At 43.0% G+C, this 16,717-nt stretch overlaps 1 protein-coding gene across 2 annotated transcripts in view; it reads left to right on the plus strand.

Annotated features, from left to right (window-relative positions):
• The first annotated feature begins 313 nt into the window (after window positions 1-313).
• Window positions 314-16,717, plus strand: part of niban1a (niban apoptosis regulator 1a) — a 35,392-nt gene continuing 18,988 nt past the window's right edge. The window contains exon 1 of one of the 2 annotated variants that reach the window (XM_044200739.1): window positions 314-639. In XM_044200739.1, the coding sequence (XP_044056674.1) occupies window positions 585-639 (55 nt within the window). In that variant the 5' untranslated portion in view covers window positions 314-584. The remainder of the gene's footprint in view (window positions 640-16,717) is intronic. The other variant, XM_044200740.1, reaches the window with a different exon arrangement.

A 16,717-nucleotide genomic window follows, 5' to 3' on the forward strand; every position in this document is an offset into this window, starting at 1 on the left:
CAGATAAATGTGGTGAAGTGAAGAGTCCAGTATTTCCTCTGAGGCGCGGCGGAGTGGAAGCAGAAAGCGGCGTGAACAGAAAAGACTGCAGTGAAGTACAAGTACCTCGGATGTGTACTTAAGTACAGCACTGGAGTAAATGCTGCAGGCCTCACCCAGTCTCATCCGGTTCCGTTCACTCCAGTCTGCCGGTGCTTTATGTTGGTGACACTAAATGTTACTGCACGTGTTCTGGGTTCACAAATAAAGTTTATTTAAAAACACACGTTAGTCAGGGGCCGACAGTAATCTGACTGATTAAGTGTCTGAGAGCACACATGAGGAATTCAACTGATGGCAGAACTGATTAATCATTGTGGAAGGAGTTGAATGGTGTCGAATAACTGCTGGATTAGATCATTACAGCCCTAACGCAGCTCAGAGCATCAGGAGTGTCTGACTGGGCGAGGAGGAGGAGGAGGAGGAGGAGGCGGCCCCTCCCCTCCCCTCCCCTCCTCCTTCACTCCTGCTGCTGCAGATCGATGTGACGGTGTTTGTACCTGAGGACCGAACCTACCTGTGGCTCCTCTCCCAGCAGCTGCACCATGGGGATCTCCGCGTCCAGTCTGCTGGATGAGACCAGATCCGACTACATTAAAGGTAAAGATGAAAACCTTCACACTTTGGAGCGAAGCCGCATCCAACACCGAGGACACACACACACACACACACACACACACACACACACACCGGCTCGTGTCTGTCGCTTCTAGCAGGAAACTTCCGCCTCTGTCGCTTCGTGTTGTTATGGAGCTTAACGTCTAATTGTCAGCGTGAAGTGGAAATCGGTAAATCGGTCAGAGAGGCGCGCTCTTGTCTCGGTAACCAGTGGACTCCAGCTTCTGTCTGATTAATCGGAACCGTGTCTCAGTCCCGTCTGTGCTGGAATCTCGTCCTGACGCGTAAATGTCACTCAGCTGAGAGTTTCTCTGGAAAATACCTGCTGATTAATGTCACCTCAGCCCGTCTCCGGAGCTCTGCGCGCCTCCGCCAGGAACCCGTCTGTCCTGGTTTCTCTAATCTTTCCACAGAAATATTCTCCTGCTCTCAAACCCGTCTTCCTCCAGGCGGTTTGTCTGCCAGGTAATAGACTCAGGAGGGGATTTAATGGTGTGTTTTTTTTATTTTTTTTTTGGCTCAGGTCCATGTGGGGCTGATCAGGTCGGTCCTGCCTGTCCAGTCCCGCAGGGGACAGGATGGGAGAGAGTGCCGAGACCTGTTCCCCCTTTTGTCTCGTATCTGTCCATGTGGGTATGTGGAGAGGACAAAAGATGTGTTTTATTATTGTGTGTGTGTGTGTGTGTGAATGACACACAGCGTACAGGTGCAGATGCCAACAGGTGTTCACGCACGGACGGTGGCCTGCATGTGCCAACATTAAGAGACCGAATCAGACAGCTGATTCAGAAATATCTGAGCAGGAAGTGGCTTTTAATGAAGATCATGTTGTTACTTTGATGCTGCTACTTCATTTGTGATATTGGTCTTTACATTCCCATAAATCCGATGAATCAGGAGGATGTTTGGTGACCAGCAGCGGCTTCACACACACACACACACACACACACCAACAAAGGCTTTAATAAAAGCTGTGCAACGGTTGTTTTGTCTCCCTCATATAATCCAGGGCTGGTCCCAGCGTTTTTAGCGGCCGTAAGCAGAATTTGGTTAACCCTCATTTTGTTTGGTGAAAATCCCAAACAGCTGCTTAGTTGACTTGTGCTTCAGGTCAGGTCTGGCCCCAGTTTGTGCCTCTCATGTATTATGATCATACAGTACTCACCATCTGAATTACTCAAAGATTAATGCCTGACCCCGCCCCCCACACCCATTTCCACAATTCTCCAAGACGTTTCCAACCATCCAGGTAAATAAACACAAAGATTTGTAATCTGCGGCTCTTTCCTACTTCAGCAAATGCACAATATCAGGAAAAAGAGTTTTTACTCTGAAGTCGGGAAACATCGAGACGGCTCGGCTCAGTCGGTCACAGTCAGGTGGGGCACGTGGGAGGAACAGCTCACCACCGCAGTGCAGGTCGGACCTGAAATCAGTTTCATAATCAGCAGCTGGACACGCGTTTTCCCCGACGCTCTGCATGGAGTGGAAGTTAGTTTAAGGTTGAATATGAAACAGCTTGCCCCCGTGTTGTTTACATGAGTCTAGTGTGCAGGATCGAGGCTGCTTCGTGGGTCACATGGACAGCAGACGGGGTCAAGGCTCAGTAAAACCGTGCTGCTGTAAACCCACGAAATGAAGGTGAACGGTCAGAGACAGCTGAGGAAAAGGCGAACAGAGAACAAAGACAAAAAGGGCAGCGATGATTTAAAACGCAGCATGATCTGGTCTCCTTTCGAAACGTCTGAGAAAATACCACCATGCCTGTGGTTGATGTTGACACTGGTTGCCATGCCTCTGCTGGTTACAGGACAGAGTATCATATGTTCAAAATGGGAATGGAAAAGTAAAAATATTGATCGTGTGCCACACCGTGCCGAGCATGTGTCCCGTGAAGCGCTTCTGAAAATCATGGAAATGTGTTTAGTTTGGTATATTCTGTATCACAGGAATCCTCATCCTGCCTGCAAATGTTCTGCATGCGTTCAAGGCTGGAGGAAACCGGCTTTCAGGCTCTTGTTTAATGGGGTCCTTCGGGGGCTTTTTATCTCCTGCAGCTCATATAGTTGTGTGTGTGTGTGTGTGTGTGTGTGTGTAAAGGCAGCTCGTGGCCTCAGTCTGCAGACTTTGGGACACGTCTGTGCTTTCATGTTCGCCTCATCAGTTTTTCCTGGCTGCCGTCTCGCGGAGGGCTAACTCAGAGCAGTGACACTGTGCATCCATTCCTCATGGTGAAAACATCCCTCTCTCGGCCCGCAGCAGTAAAGTGTGTGTGTGTGTGGAGGGTGTGGTGGGTGTGTATGGGAGAGTTTGCTGAATAGTTTGTGGTAGTTTACTGAGTTGATGAAGTGAGTCCAGTTTGGTGGAGGCCGATGATCCCTCGACGCTGAGGCGCTTTTTCTGACTGATGTCATTTGTCCTCTTTGTGTCTCTGTTTGTTTGTGTTTTCGGCTGTGCGATATGTAACTTTTCTTTTATTTCTAACTAATTTCATCTCTCGACACATCTCATCTCGTGATCAGTTTAATTTGTACACAATGGCCTTTATGATGTTTGTTTGTTATGAATTATTTGCTGATTAAAATTCACAATAATAGCAGTAATTACAACTAGAGCTGCAACGATTAGCCGATGAATCGATTAGCGGCTCGACTGCATAATAATTGGGCTATTTCGATAATCGATCAATCATGAAGCCGTTCAGCTCCAGCTTGTCATTTGCGAGGATTTGCTGCTCTTTCTAAGTCTTGTGTTTTAGTAAATTGAGCATCTCTATCTATTTCGGAGTGTTGGTTGAACAAAACAATCTACATTTCAGTGATTCACTGATTAATCGAGAAAATGATCAGCAGGTTAATCGTTAGTTGCAGCCCTGATAACAATCATCGAGGATAATATCGCAATAAAGCCCACTTATTTCATTTGTCCGTGTTTTTTTTCAGCACACCAACCTTTATCAAAATGGAAAAAGGTAATCGATGTCTGACCAAAGAATCTAAAGACCAAATCAGAAAAGTTAGTTTCTAAAAATCAGACAAGGTGGAAGGTGGTCTGTAGTGTTTTAATGAAAACACTTTTAATCGCCCTGCACTTTTCAAACCTCAGACTGATGCACCGGGATGTGTTTTTTAATCCCCCTGTCTGTGTGTTAGCTTTGGATAGATTTTCCCCACACTCAGTTGAACAAATGCACCACTCTCTGGGCTCACTGGTCTTTGCTTCCAGTTATCAGACTGGAAAACATGGTGGCTGTTTTGGAAACGTTGTCAGATTTCTTCTAAACTCTCTTTAGCAAAATCAGGTTTGTCACTGCTTTTGTTTCTGGATAACTCTGAGGAGAGAAAAAGGGCTGTGCAGATACAGAATTCTGATTCAAATTAAATCTGCAACTCCTACTTTAAATACTGGATAATGAGGTTCTGGAGGCCATATTTCACTAATTGCTCCAACATGTGTCTGTTGGGCTTTATGGATTCTTATGGGATATTTTCCAGACTAAAATCTAACAGCAACAACAGAGTTTGTGAGATGCAGTTTGGTTCTGTGAGGCTAATAAAATGTGGATCCCTAGAAAAGAAATATACCAAACCACTGGTATAGAAGTTATTTACAATGATGATGTTTAGAATATGAGTATCTTTAACATCTGGCAGTGTGGTGACTCATGTTTATCATCCACATGTTTTAGTGGATGTACAAACAGAGAAGCTCAGCAGGGTGCAACATCTGCTCTGCTGTCTGCTCTGTGGAGTTTCTGTTTCCTTCAGACCAGTGCTCATCTCATCAAGACCGTCAGTGACTCATGTATAGGGAGGGCTACCGATTGGTCAGAACCGGAATACCGTAAAGTTCCTGCAGCAGTCGGTATTTGAACTTCATTCGTTCATTTAACGTTCAGCATTTTCAGTTTGTGTACTGTTAAATAAACCTCTTTACTACGTGTAGCCGTCCGCTGATGATGATCGTGTAACTACAATGTGGATGTGTTTCCGTTCTGTGGACAATATAGCGGACAGGTTGAAATGCTCTCAAAGTGAGTGAAAACACAGCTAACACTACGCGTTCAGCAGCTGTGTGTAATGGCGGTAACACTGGCGACCTAGTGGGTCAACATGCCGTATATTCGCAGTTTGGACATTTCTGAGCAAAGCGGCTGCTGCTGCGGCAGTCCACTCCCCAATATCAAAAATAATGCAAACACAGAAAAACACACAGTTGAACACCATTGAATCTCACTGTGTGAATCCTTGAGCTTCAACAAACATGTCCAGTGCATTTCCTTCCTCATAAACCATTTGCAAAGACAATTTTTTTTTAAAAAGTATTTTAAATCCTGCATTGTTGTTTACATCCAAGTTAAGTAGCTTTCAGTCTTCTTCTTCTCTGCCTTTGTTGGTGCAGCAGTCGATCAGTGGAATAGTGTGAAACCATTGGCAGGACTGTGTATCACGTCACCCGCATGTGTGCATGTGTACATAAACAGAAAAACAGCTCCACAAGAGGTCAAAATCTCCACAGAGAACCTTTAACTTCAGCTAAAGTTAGCATGGCTGGCTGTGATGCTGCGATGGCTCCTGCTGTCAAATTTAAGCAGCGCTCTGCTCTGAATGCCGTGCGTTTTCAAATTTACATCGAAGCTAACTACCTGCCTGTGCACATACAGCATATTGAGTCACTGAGCTGGTGTTTTGAGTGTTTGCAAGTCTCTCAAGTGGCTTCAAAGAATGTAACGTCTCTTCCTTCGAACTGCTTTGGAAACACAGGACTTAACTCAGTGCAGCATTACAACATCTCTTAAGACAGCATATGTGGCACCCGAAATGGATCATTATGTATGTGTTTGTAATTAAAATGCATTCCCATTTACAAAATCTAATTGTAGCAGAAATTTCACTAACAGTGCTGTAACAGTTGTAGAGATTCTGGCATCCCCACGCTTTGGTGTTTTCATCTGTCAGTCTGCCATTCTTCATGCTGTGTCACTCTGCCTCCAGCTGCCATTACACAATCCCTCAGATATTCAGAGGAGCCGTGAGACTGTGAAACTTTCCCCCTTCAGATCTGAATCCGCTGCTCTCCACAAAGAGAGGAAACTGCTGCTGCTCAGGCTCTCTGCTGGAGACCCACCTGTTGTTTACTCAGACCGACTGACCGAGTGTCCACAGAACACAGATACTGCAAATACTGCTGCCATGCAACTTTTCACCTTGAACTCAGAAAGTATGTAATTACGTCACCAAATCTGTATGAAAGGAAAGGACACTATAGGCTGAAACTATAAAAATTGGAGCCTCATTGCACCCCTGTAAATTCTCTCATAATTCTCTAGTAAAGGGCTGTTCACCCAAAAAATATCCCCTATATATTCTTTCTTAAAGGAATAGTTCAACATTTTGATAAATGCATGTCCCTGCTTTCTTTCTGAGAGTGAGATATTCAGATCGATATCAGTCTCATGTTGGTGTGTTCAAATATGGAGCTTGAGTCAGGATGGGGTTAGCCTAGCTTAGCATAAAGAAGCAGGGGGAGACAGCTAGCCTGGCTCTGTCCAAAGTTCAAAAGGACACCTGCCGACACCTCTGAAGCTGAACACGTTCTGCCTCGTTTGTTTAACGCGTACACTAACAGAAATGTAAAAATGACACCTTGTGGTTTTGTGTAGTGAAATTCGTTTGTGCCTAGCTCCAGAAAGCAACTAACAAATAGTAAAAAAAAAAAAAAAAAAGAATACTATAGAATAAAATAAACCAAAAAAAATAAAATATTCTACAAAAGAAACGATAAAACAATAAATGTTTCAGAGAAATGAAACAGTGGAACAATATGACCATGGTTGAGTTTCAGAAAATTGAAACGATATAACCGGTACATATATTATATGCTGAGTTATGTGCTGGAACTATTTCTTGACAAACAACAGTGTATCCATCCGCACAGTACTTCTGTGCAGTCAGATACAGTCAGTTTGTTCTCTGTACAGGCGCAGTGGCACCAAACCTGGCAACCTCACTGTGATGACCTAACTCCCACTGAAATCACAACTTGTGTTTTTGTGTGCAGATTAAACAAACGAGATCCATGTGAACTAGTGAGCTTTCGATGTGTTGGTAGGTGTATTTTTAAACTTTGGACAGAGCCAGGCTAGCTGTTTGCCCCTGCTTCCAGTCTTTATGCTAAGCTAAGCTAAGCTAAGCTATGCTGTCACATCAGGCTCATTTCTTGCTTCACTGCACGATGTGCAGAATCATCTGTGACCCATCTGAGTTCAGAGAGGAGGGATGAGCTCAATAATTAACTCTCACTGCTCTGACATCATGTCAGGAGAATTTTGTTTGCAGGCAAACTGCTTTTCTGCACTAAATGGCCAAAAGTGTGTGGACAGCCTAACATTGCAGATGCATTTTGAACATGTGACTGCGACACCAGGGGCATTAATGCCCTGCTATATCAGCCTCCACTCTTCTCAGTTCAGGCTTTCCACCAGATGTTGAACCTGCTGCAGGGGTTTGTTCTCATTCAGACACAAAGAGCATCAGTGAGGTCCAACACTGATGTTGGTCATCAGGTCTGGCTCTCAAGTCTGTGTTCCAGTTCATCCCAAAGGTGTTGGATGGGGTTGAGGTCAGTCAAGTTCTTCCACACCAAACTGGGAAACCCATTTCTTTATGGAGCTGCTTTGTGCACGGGGACACTGTCACGATGAAACCGGAAAACACAAACTGGAAGAACACCGTTGTCTAAAATATTATTGTTTGCTGGAGCGTTAAGATTTCTCTTCACTGGAACTAAGAAGCCTAGACCAAAGGCCAATGGCCATATTCAGTTTGAGCTCAGTGTAGATGGAGGTTTCTCCGTCTTACAGCTGAACGTTCATGTCTGTATGCAGGTTATTACAGATTATGTGTCCGGTGCCGTTTGTCTGTCAGCAGGATTACGGAAAACCTTGGTGGAAGGGTGTAGCACGGGCCAAGGAAGAACCCATTACATTTTGGAGCGGATCCATGGCAAACAAACATATTAAAATATTTTATGGTCACGCTAGCTTCTCTGTCCTCTCTGTGTGTCCACACACACACACACACACACACAGCAGAGCAGTGAGGCCGCGGTGGAGACAGTGAATCAGGTGAAGGGAAGGTAACAGTTGTACTTGAGTTGACGCCAACTCTACCAGCGGCACCTGCAGGCAGTGAACGCAGCAGCAGCAGAGGGAGGAGGACAGAGGACAGAGGACAGGAGGAAGGACCGACACTGACTGATGTCTGTGTTCTTCATTCTTCACTCAGTATTTTAATGTCAGGAATATTAGGCTGTTTACTTTACTGACATTTTAGATTTGTTTCCACTGAAATATTATTATTGAGTGTATATATTGACTGTGCTGTTGTAAACTTTACTGTTGCTTCTCTAGAAACAATATTTAGTTATATTTAATATATAAATTCTTATCCTGTACTGAATTTATTCTTTTTTAAAAATGATAATAACTTCTATGATATGCAGATGTGTATATCTTAGAAGACTGGACTATTGGCCTTGGCGGAGGTCTGTGCTCTCCGAGTGCCCTTCTAGTTCACGAGGAATGGAGGCAAAAATGTCAGCAGAAATTCAGAACTGGGCGTCAAGACCTTGACGTTCTTACCTGACGTCATCCCGGTATGATGGCATGCGAGTGTCAAACAGGCTCTGCAGCTCATAAAAGTCACTGACAGACAGATACGTTGATTTATAAAGCTTACAAATGGTGATATCCATCTGAAGCAGCTACTCTATTTTAATAATCGGGGTATGTGAGAGTCAGAGAGCAGCTTTACTGTCAGTGGAATCGCATCAGGGCGGTAAAACCTGTCAGCTGTGTGAGGGATGTTTATTGATGTAACCTTTCCAAATGCAGCTCTCTATCATTATTGACAATCCCCTGCCTTGTGTCTCTTATGTATTCACCGTCGCTGACCTAAGCATCCATTTGTCTGAAAGATAAATCCCTGACCATCTGTGAAAAACACAGAATCCTCAAAGACTCTTCTAACCGTCTGGATAAAAAGATGTTCTGTCTGCTGCACCATAAAAAAGATTTTTGACTTGTTGTGAGTGTTTCCTAACAAATGTGTCAGCCGGAAATGAATGTGTACCACAATTTAAAAAGATTAATTCTTAGTTATATTGTCTATATCAGTGTCATTCTCCATTATTTTAGCTTTTTATACACAATAATGTGTTTATATTTTTCTTCTGTTGTGCAAAACAAGCAAGTGCCGTGTCTCAGTTTGGATACTTCTGTTAGTACACTTACATGTGTTTACACTATATACTAACTGGCGTAGTGCGTGAATTTCTACAGGGCCGTGTTGTTTCAAATCGAACACTGCTGTTGTGCGCTGAAAATGACGGTCGCAACATTTGACTGTTTCTTCTCCATCTTCTTTTTATTGGCGAATTGGAACTGGACAGAGCCTTACCGCCAAAATAACCCAGTAAACATACTTATGGCTTCTTTTCGACAACAGTATAGTGGTACTTAGTGGGAAAAACACATGTATAACTTACATTTGTATAGTCTGGTGTTAACCGGAGCAAACGCTGCAGCTGCCCTCCCCTTCAGCTACGTAGCCAAGATGGCAACCACTGAGGGTGAGAAGTGTCCAGCGTTCCACACCGTTACGGGAACACCATCCGGGGACTCATAGTGCACTGCATTTTGCCATAATTGTCAGTGTGAACGCAAAATAGCAAGTGTAAGTACGGAAGAACGAGAATTGAGACACAGCTAAGGAGTTATGTCCAGTTACCGTCTTTGTTTTGATCAGGAAATGGAGTTGCAACCTTGGAAACACGTTGAAGTTTTATTGTGCAGCAGATGGACTCGAGTATCTAAGGATTCTATACCTTCAGAAATGGTTGGCTGATTGGCATCAGCTGTTTCATTAATTCATGCTTCACCATCACTGGCTCATTCCTCAGCTGTTTGGCTACCACCTGATCAGTAACGTCCAATCATATTTATGCAGGTGTACAGCGCCGCCATTAAAACCTGATACTTCTCACCGAGTACTGTGCTGATACCTTCATGCCAACACTGTTTGCAGCTCCTCCACCACCCCAACCATCCTCTTTTGTGCCTGGTCCTCTCAGGATGAACTGTAATAACTTTGGTGATCCTCAGACGTTTCACCTAGCGCCACCATCAGGTCAAAGGTTTAATGTCTCGAACACTTTGGTTTATGACCAAATACCTGCAGAACTAAAGCCATTTCCTTTGTGTTTAGAGCTGATTAGCAAATGTTAGCATGCTAACACATTAAACGTTAAGAACATTATACCTACTAAACATCAATATGCTAGCAACGTCATTGCGGACATAATAGCATGCTGATGTTAGCATTTTGCTGAAAGCACTGCTGTGCCAAAGTACAGCGTCACAGAGCTGCTAGCATGACTGGAGACTCTTAGTCTGGTTGCTTGATAAATTACTTTTGACAGTTAATCGATGATTGTTGATGAATCTTCTGTTGATCGACTAATTGATTGATTAATTAATTAATTTATCTTTCCAGCTTTTGAAGTATATGGTTGAAAGAGGAGAAGCAATGTTGGTTTGTATACCTAGCATTTCTGGTAATTTATATGTCACATGACTAATGAATGGGCTGTGTATAAAGAAATCTGAAGAGACCCCGTGTAATGTGACGAGGGCAAGAAACCTGAAATTATTTGGGAACAAATCACTGCTAAACTGGAGAGGAGAAGTGGAATGTGTTTCATTTTGATGGATTTGCATTGGAAGTCTCTCTGGTCTGCTCCTCGCTGTGTGTGTGTGTGTGTGTGCGTTCTCAAAATTAGAAAACGCACACACTAATATTTCTGTCAGCGACACACAGCGCCCCTCCTCTTCTCACACACACACACACACACACACACACACACACACACACACACACACACACACACACACACACACACACACTGTGTCTTTGTCCGACATTTTTCTGCCTTGCAGCGACTTACTCTGTGTCTCAGGTATTTCCTCCTGACAACACAAAGAGGCTCTTCTCTGGACTCCTCTGAGCAGCAGGCCACCATAATGCCCATAAATGTACAAAATAACATTCATTATTTCTAAGCATTTTATTGATCTTATTGCACTTCTAACTTCTTTATAAATCACTTGGGGGCATTTTTGAAATGTGCTTTATCGATGAGTTCTGGCTTGATGTGAGTTTTAGCAGTGAATGATACTGTGTGGAAACTTTAAACTGTTGAAGATATCAGCAGTGTCTCTGCATACTTGTGCACTTAGTCATCGTGTGTTTGTGTCATGATTGTTAGTGTGTGTGTGAAAACACGCGTGTGCTGATGTCAATGTCAACACGCTCTCAGACCCCCACAGGGATATTCTCATTCTCTCTTTCACCCTTTGAGCTTATTGCGATTTACCTGTTGGACAACTTTTTTCATATTTCGAAATAATCATATCTAAATCTTACTGGCTCATTGTGCTGCAGAAGGTGTTCCACAAACCACACACACACAGTGATTTTGTGCTTTCACAATTGAATCGTTCTGTTTAGTTTATAGGAGGTTTTGTTTTTAGTCCTGTTTGTTTGTTAGCAGGATGTCCCAAAAACTAGGTGACTGGTTTAAAGGTCCAGTGTGGAGGATTTTGTGGCATCTAGTGGTGAAATTGTAGTTTGCAACTGTTTGAATCCCGCTCGCCTCACCCTCCCCTTCCAAGCGTGTAGGAGAAACTCGAGAAAAACGCAAGCGGCCCTCTCTAGAGCCAGTGTTTGGTTTGTCCATTCTGGGCTACTGTAGAAACATGGCGGTGCAACATGGCGGCCTCCGTGGAAGGGGACCCGCTCCCTCTGTAGACATAAAGGGCTTATTCTAAGGTAATGAAAAATGATTTTTATTTTCAGGTGATAATACACGAATGAAAACATACTTGTAAATATTATATTCCATTTCTGCCAATAGATCCTCCTAAATGTTACACACTGGACCTTCAAGTGAAAGATGTTGAAAAGTCAAGGTGCAAAGCACCTAGTTAGTTATTGGTGCAGATAAAAGATAAAAGAAGAGATAAAATATCTTGAAGCCTATCTTGAAATAACATTTCACATCAAGAAGACTTCAACATAATGTGATGAAACCTGCAAGAACTCTGTGTTTAAGTGCAATAACTGTAAAGACGGGAAGAGCAGGTCTCTCCAGTCAAACGGTGGCTTGTAGTAACTCTCACTCATAGTTCACATACCAACATACCTTCCAGTGAAAGGAGAGACTGGCATGTTTTCAAATTTGTCTATATACAATACTCACATGCCAATATGTATGTTTAAAGAGTTCTTGGTCACTGTGCTTCTGTCCATACTGGCCACGAAGTGGAGGGATAATAAGATTTTTTTTAGATGTCGAGATGACATTTGACCTTTCAGCTGTATTTCAATGACTCTATTTTAACACGAGGCAGATTCTACAGCAACTCCTGGATGTATTTTTGACAAAAGCTGTTCAAATTTGGCTAAATCCTTTACTAAATCCTGTGAACGCCTTTACACACACCGCTGGATTATTCTGTGGGTTTACAGTTGAGGTGCCACCGCAGTAACTGCGTTGCTTTACTTACACCTGCAACACGGATTAGTCCATAGGTGTGGCTCTTCGGGTTTCATGTTCTTGTTCATGTGCAACAGGTGTAACAAACTCCACACAGTCATATTGTCCTGCAGTATTTTAAATGTTACGCAGCTGGTAAATGACAAACCATCAGCAAAAATGTTAAGCTTCCCTCACAGAACATAGCGCCCAACAGTCGGGCAGTTTATTACCGCTGACCTTCCTCTGACCTCAGTCCTGTCGGTCACTCAGGGCTCTCTCTGAAGTGTTCAAGAATAAATGAACAAACAGTAGAGAGTCAAGTGTTTTACTAGCAGACTGTTAAGACTTAGATTGTTGTGTGAGTCCCAAAATATGAGAAACTCATAGTTTGGAAGAATGTACCATGGATGTATAAAGAAAGAAATTATGGCTGGAGTTATGGTTTTCTGAAAATATTTGCAAGTCTACTCAGAGGAGGGTGTTACTGGTAAGGCATGTTCCAGACTTTGGTCAGACTTGCTGGCAGCTAAAATGTGGATAGAGAGGCTTGGCGGTGGCTCAGTGGTTAGCACTGTCCGCCGTGATGTCGTGGGATGGCGTATAAATAGCACGCCATTTTTAAGGACATTTCGTATGTCATGTCTACGCATTTTACGCCGTTACAGATGCCGCATTTCATGAGTTTTGGACATGCAGGAAAGAATGAAGTCAGGTGAGCTTCGTCAGGTGACCTTCATCATCATAGTCAGGTGATCTTTGTTGTCATGGTAACAATAATAAACATGTGGTTAATGTTGTAAAACGGTGGCAGTTCGGTTAGGTTTAAAATCATGGTTTGTGTTAAAATAAGTACGTCAGTTAAGTTAAATCAGTTAAGTTCCGTATGTGACTTAAATACGTTACTAAGTTAACTTACGTACATAAGTTAAAATAAGTCACCGTTGACTTTTGGTTTCACGGGACACGAACAGCGGCCGTTGGTAGGTTCTTTCTGTGTGGAGTTTGCATGCTCTCTCCGACTTCCACCCACAGGCCGCAGACATGTAGGTTAAGATGGGGACATGCGTCACGATTGTCTGGCCAATTAAAATATAGTGTGTGGTGTTCGTCGTTTGCCCTCTTTGGGGTAATGCTTATAATAATTAACACGCATCATTCAAATACTGATTTGGACTCGGATTACCATGGCAGTGGCAGAAGCTTTGAGGCTTTCACGTCAGCCTTAGAAATTACATGACTATTTGGGGCGTTGCTCAGATATGATCATGGTCACGTAGGTAAACAAAACTCCTGCTCCCGTCTGAAGGGTTCCCCGTAACAAAGGTCGCAAAAAGCACCAAGTATCTGAGAGATACAGATTTATTAATAATAAAACTTTCCCGAAGCCTAGAAAAACAGTTTTTGTATGTGTTAGGTCTATGAGATAAGCTGGCAGGTTCAGGCAAAGAGTGAGTGAGCAACTTTAACTGGAATTAACCATCTTGGAACAAATCACCCAGTTCTCACATTACATGCTCAGTGTTTACAGGCTGGAACGCCCTTCAGTAACGAGACAAGAAAAGTCCAACTATGAGCATGATGTCGTCAACATAATCAGTCTGTGGTTAACATGGCTCCACCTTTACATCACTGTAGTGACCGCATTATTAGTCTCAATATAAACACATTAATGTTTGCATGACTTGAGTGCTGCTGATGTGTCTGTGTGTTTAGAGGCGAGGTCTGTCTGCTGTGGTTAATTTGCTCTACGTGACTCCGTTATGTTGCTTTTTATGACACTTTTGTCTTTGTCTGTTTTGCTTTATATAATGTCTTTACAATCTGTGTCCACCACTTTGCACAATATTCAGTTTTGATTGGTGTGAATGTTTTTTACTCGTGCCAGGGGACAGAAAATGAGAAGCAGCATTTACAGTATTGCTGATTTAATAAGAACTGTCCCTGGAAAAACAAAAACAAAACCGTACACAAATACCAAAAATAAACCAATTACCATGAGAAAATGGTCACTGATGATGAAAGAGAGGGACAGAGCTGTGTGCAGCGTGCTGCGACGTGATGTTACTGATAGTTCTGGTTTCACGCACAGCTGATTATGTACAAGGTGATGTGAGTAACAAAGCTCTAAGTGTGTGCATGCATCAGTATGAATCATATAACATTCAAAACAGCATAGATCAGAGATTCTTAAATTGTGAGGCGCCTCCCACGGGAGAGTTGGGGCGGGGGGACGTGAGGCAAAGATAGCGTGTGAGGTGAAAGAGACAGGTACATGCCGTTGCTCTAAAACCAACAGTGAGTTAGTTATTGTAGTGTGGCTGATTTGACGGCTCACCAACGCGGTCAGCAGTTCCAGCAGCAGCTGTGACGCACAGCTCATGGAGACGATTAAAGTAATTAAAAACACTTAGTGCCCCGTTGCCTCAATTCATTCTCAGAGTCATAACTCTGAACACAGACATGATGCACATGTTTTTAGATTCTGTGTGACTTGCACTTTCCAAAGATATCATTGGCATATCCAGCATAAATCCTCACCTTTAAGAAGCTATAATCAGCAAATCTTCTATATTTAAACTTTTGACAGGCCGTATGAAGGTGTGTCTGAATATTTCATCCCTCCTCCGGGCACCTTCCTGTGTTTGCATGTAACCATTCAACCTGAAATGGGAATATATTAAACAAAGAGTGGCTGGAGATATTTTGCATAAACAGCAGCTAAGCAAATCGATGAAGGCCGATGTCACAGCCATTCAAATCAACTCCGAGCAGCGTGAACCAAGATGAACTTGGAGGAGGAATCACTGAAGAACAAGTTTCTTCTCCACCCTGAATTTGTGCTGCAGCTTCTCAAATTGCAGAGAATGAGTCAATTATAACAGAAAATGTCTCTCACAGCTGGCAGCCAGAGCGGACCAAGCCTCTGAAGGATTGAACCAGCTGACAAATAAAATCCATTTTCAGGATTTGGAGCTGCAGTGCAGAAACGGAAGAATAAAACTTCTCTAGCGTCTGTAAGATGAAACCTGCAGCTTTTATGATCCTCCCAGAGTGACTCACGGCTTCTGCTTTATTGGAAAAAGGATAACCTTCACCTGACTGGATGCTGTTGTGCAGAAGTAGAAGCCAATATTTTGTCCTGACAGTGGCACAAAGTGGAAAGACAATGGAGCTCATCCTCTGGGGAGCACGAATGCGGTGTTTAAATTTTGTGGCAACATGCCCATTAGATTTAGACATTTTTTTGTATTGATGGTGTCACTAGAGACAAAGTCATGGGGTCAGCAAACATTTGGATCCTACCCCCTAAATATGCACAGACAATTGTACGTAAATCTGGCAGGTTGTTGAGTTTTGGACAGACGAACAGACCATCCAGTGGACCTTCTGGTCAGGAGATGGAAACTGCCCACGACTGGGAGCAGGATGTCCACTCTGATTAGCTGATCAGTGGGGGAACGGCCTCATCGGGGTCACCGGGGAGCCGAGAGACAGGGCTAACCTTTTTACACGCTGCATTGTTCAGGACTGAGGAAAAAACAAGGAGGTCCCCTGAGATCCCTCATCAACAGCTTCAAACTGCAGCTGCTGATGAAGAAACAACCTCTCCCTTACTTACACCGTGAACAACATACCCTCAATTAATCCTTCATATACCCCCGAAAACACACCAAACACCTTCATCTATTTTTGAAAATATATTTTCTCATTTATTTATTTAGTTTTTTAATATATATATAATTTCTTGCATGACAAATTATCAAATTATAATGGCAAAAATAATGAAAGATATAACTGCTAACCTCTGCTGTATTGTTAATACACTAACGCTACTTGTTTAGTTTCATTTCTAGAGACTTGATACTTGATAATAGATAATGTTACAAATGCCTATTTGTATTACTACGAATTTTAAGGTAAAGATCAGGGGATTAACTTTGATGTCATTAAAAATGCTCCCAGACTTTGTTTGTTTCTCTGCCCTGTAACTGAGCCGCAGAAACCCACACGTATTTTCCTTTCTCGACTCTTTTTTTAATCTGAATACATCCCTAACCCAGACACACAGTGCGATGGAGCACCGCAGGTTCAGTTTCCATAGTGATGTGCAGCCGGTTGTTGTGGCCCTGTGCCATCATCCCCGCTGTAAAACATCCTGCTGCTACCCAGAGAGATAATGACAGAGCCATAAACCCCGACATTAACACTGACTGTACAGTAAGAGAGAGAACAAACAGCAGCTGCACGCTCAGGCATGTTGATCCATTAAGTGGAGGATGTGTCAGTGGCAATTACCAATAAAAAATGGTGGATATTGAGCATTTAAGTCTGGGTAAATACTCATTTAATGAATTTTATTTTCTCCCAGTGATGTGGTTTGCAGTCGCTCAGAGAGAAGACAGAAAATGGGGAAACTTCTCCAGTGACTTTGACAGAGCTTCATTCTGTCTGTGTGCTGAGC

Source organism: Siniperca chuatsi, linkage group LG6 (genome assembly GCF_020085105.1).
Source record: "Siniperca chuatsi isolate FFG_IHB_CAS linkage group LG6, ASM2008510v1, whole genome shotgun sequence".
Taxonomy (NCBI): domain Eukaryota; kingdom Metazoa; phylum Chordata; class Actinopteri; order Centrarchiformes; family Sinipercidae; genus Siniperca; species Siniperca chuatsi.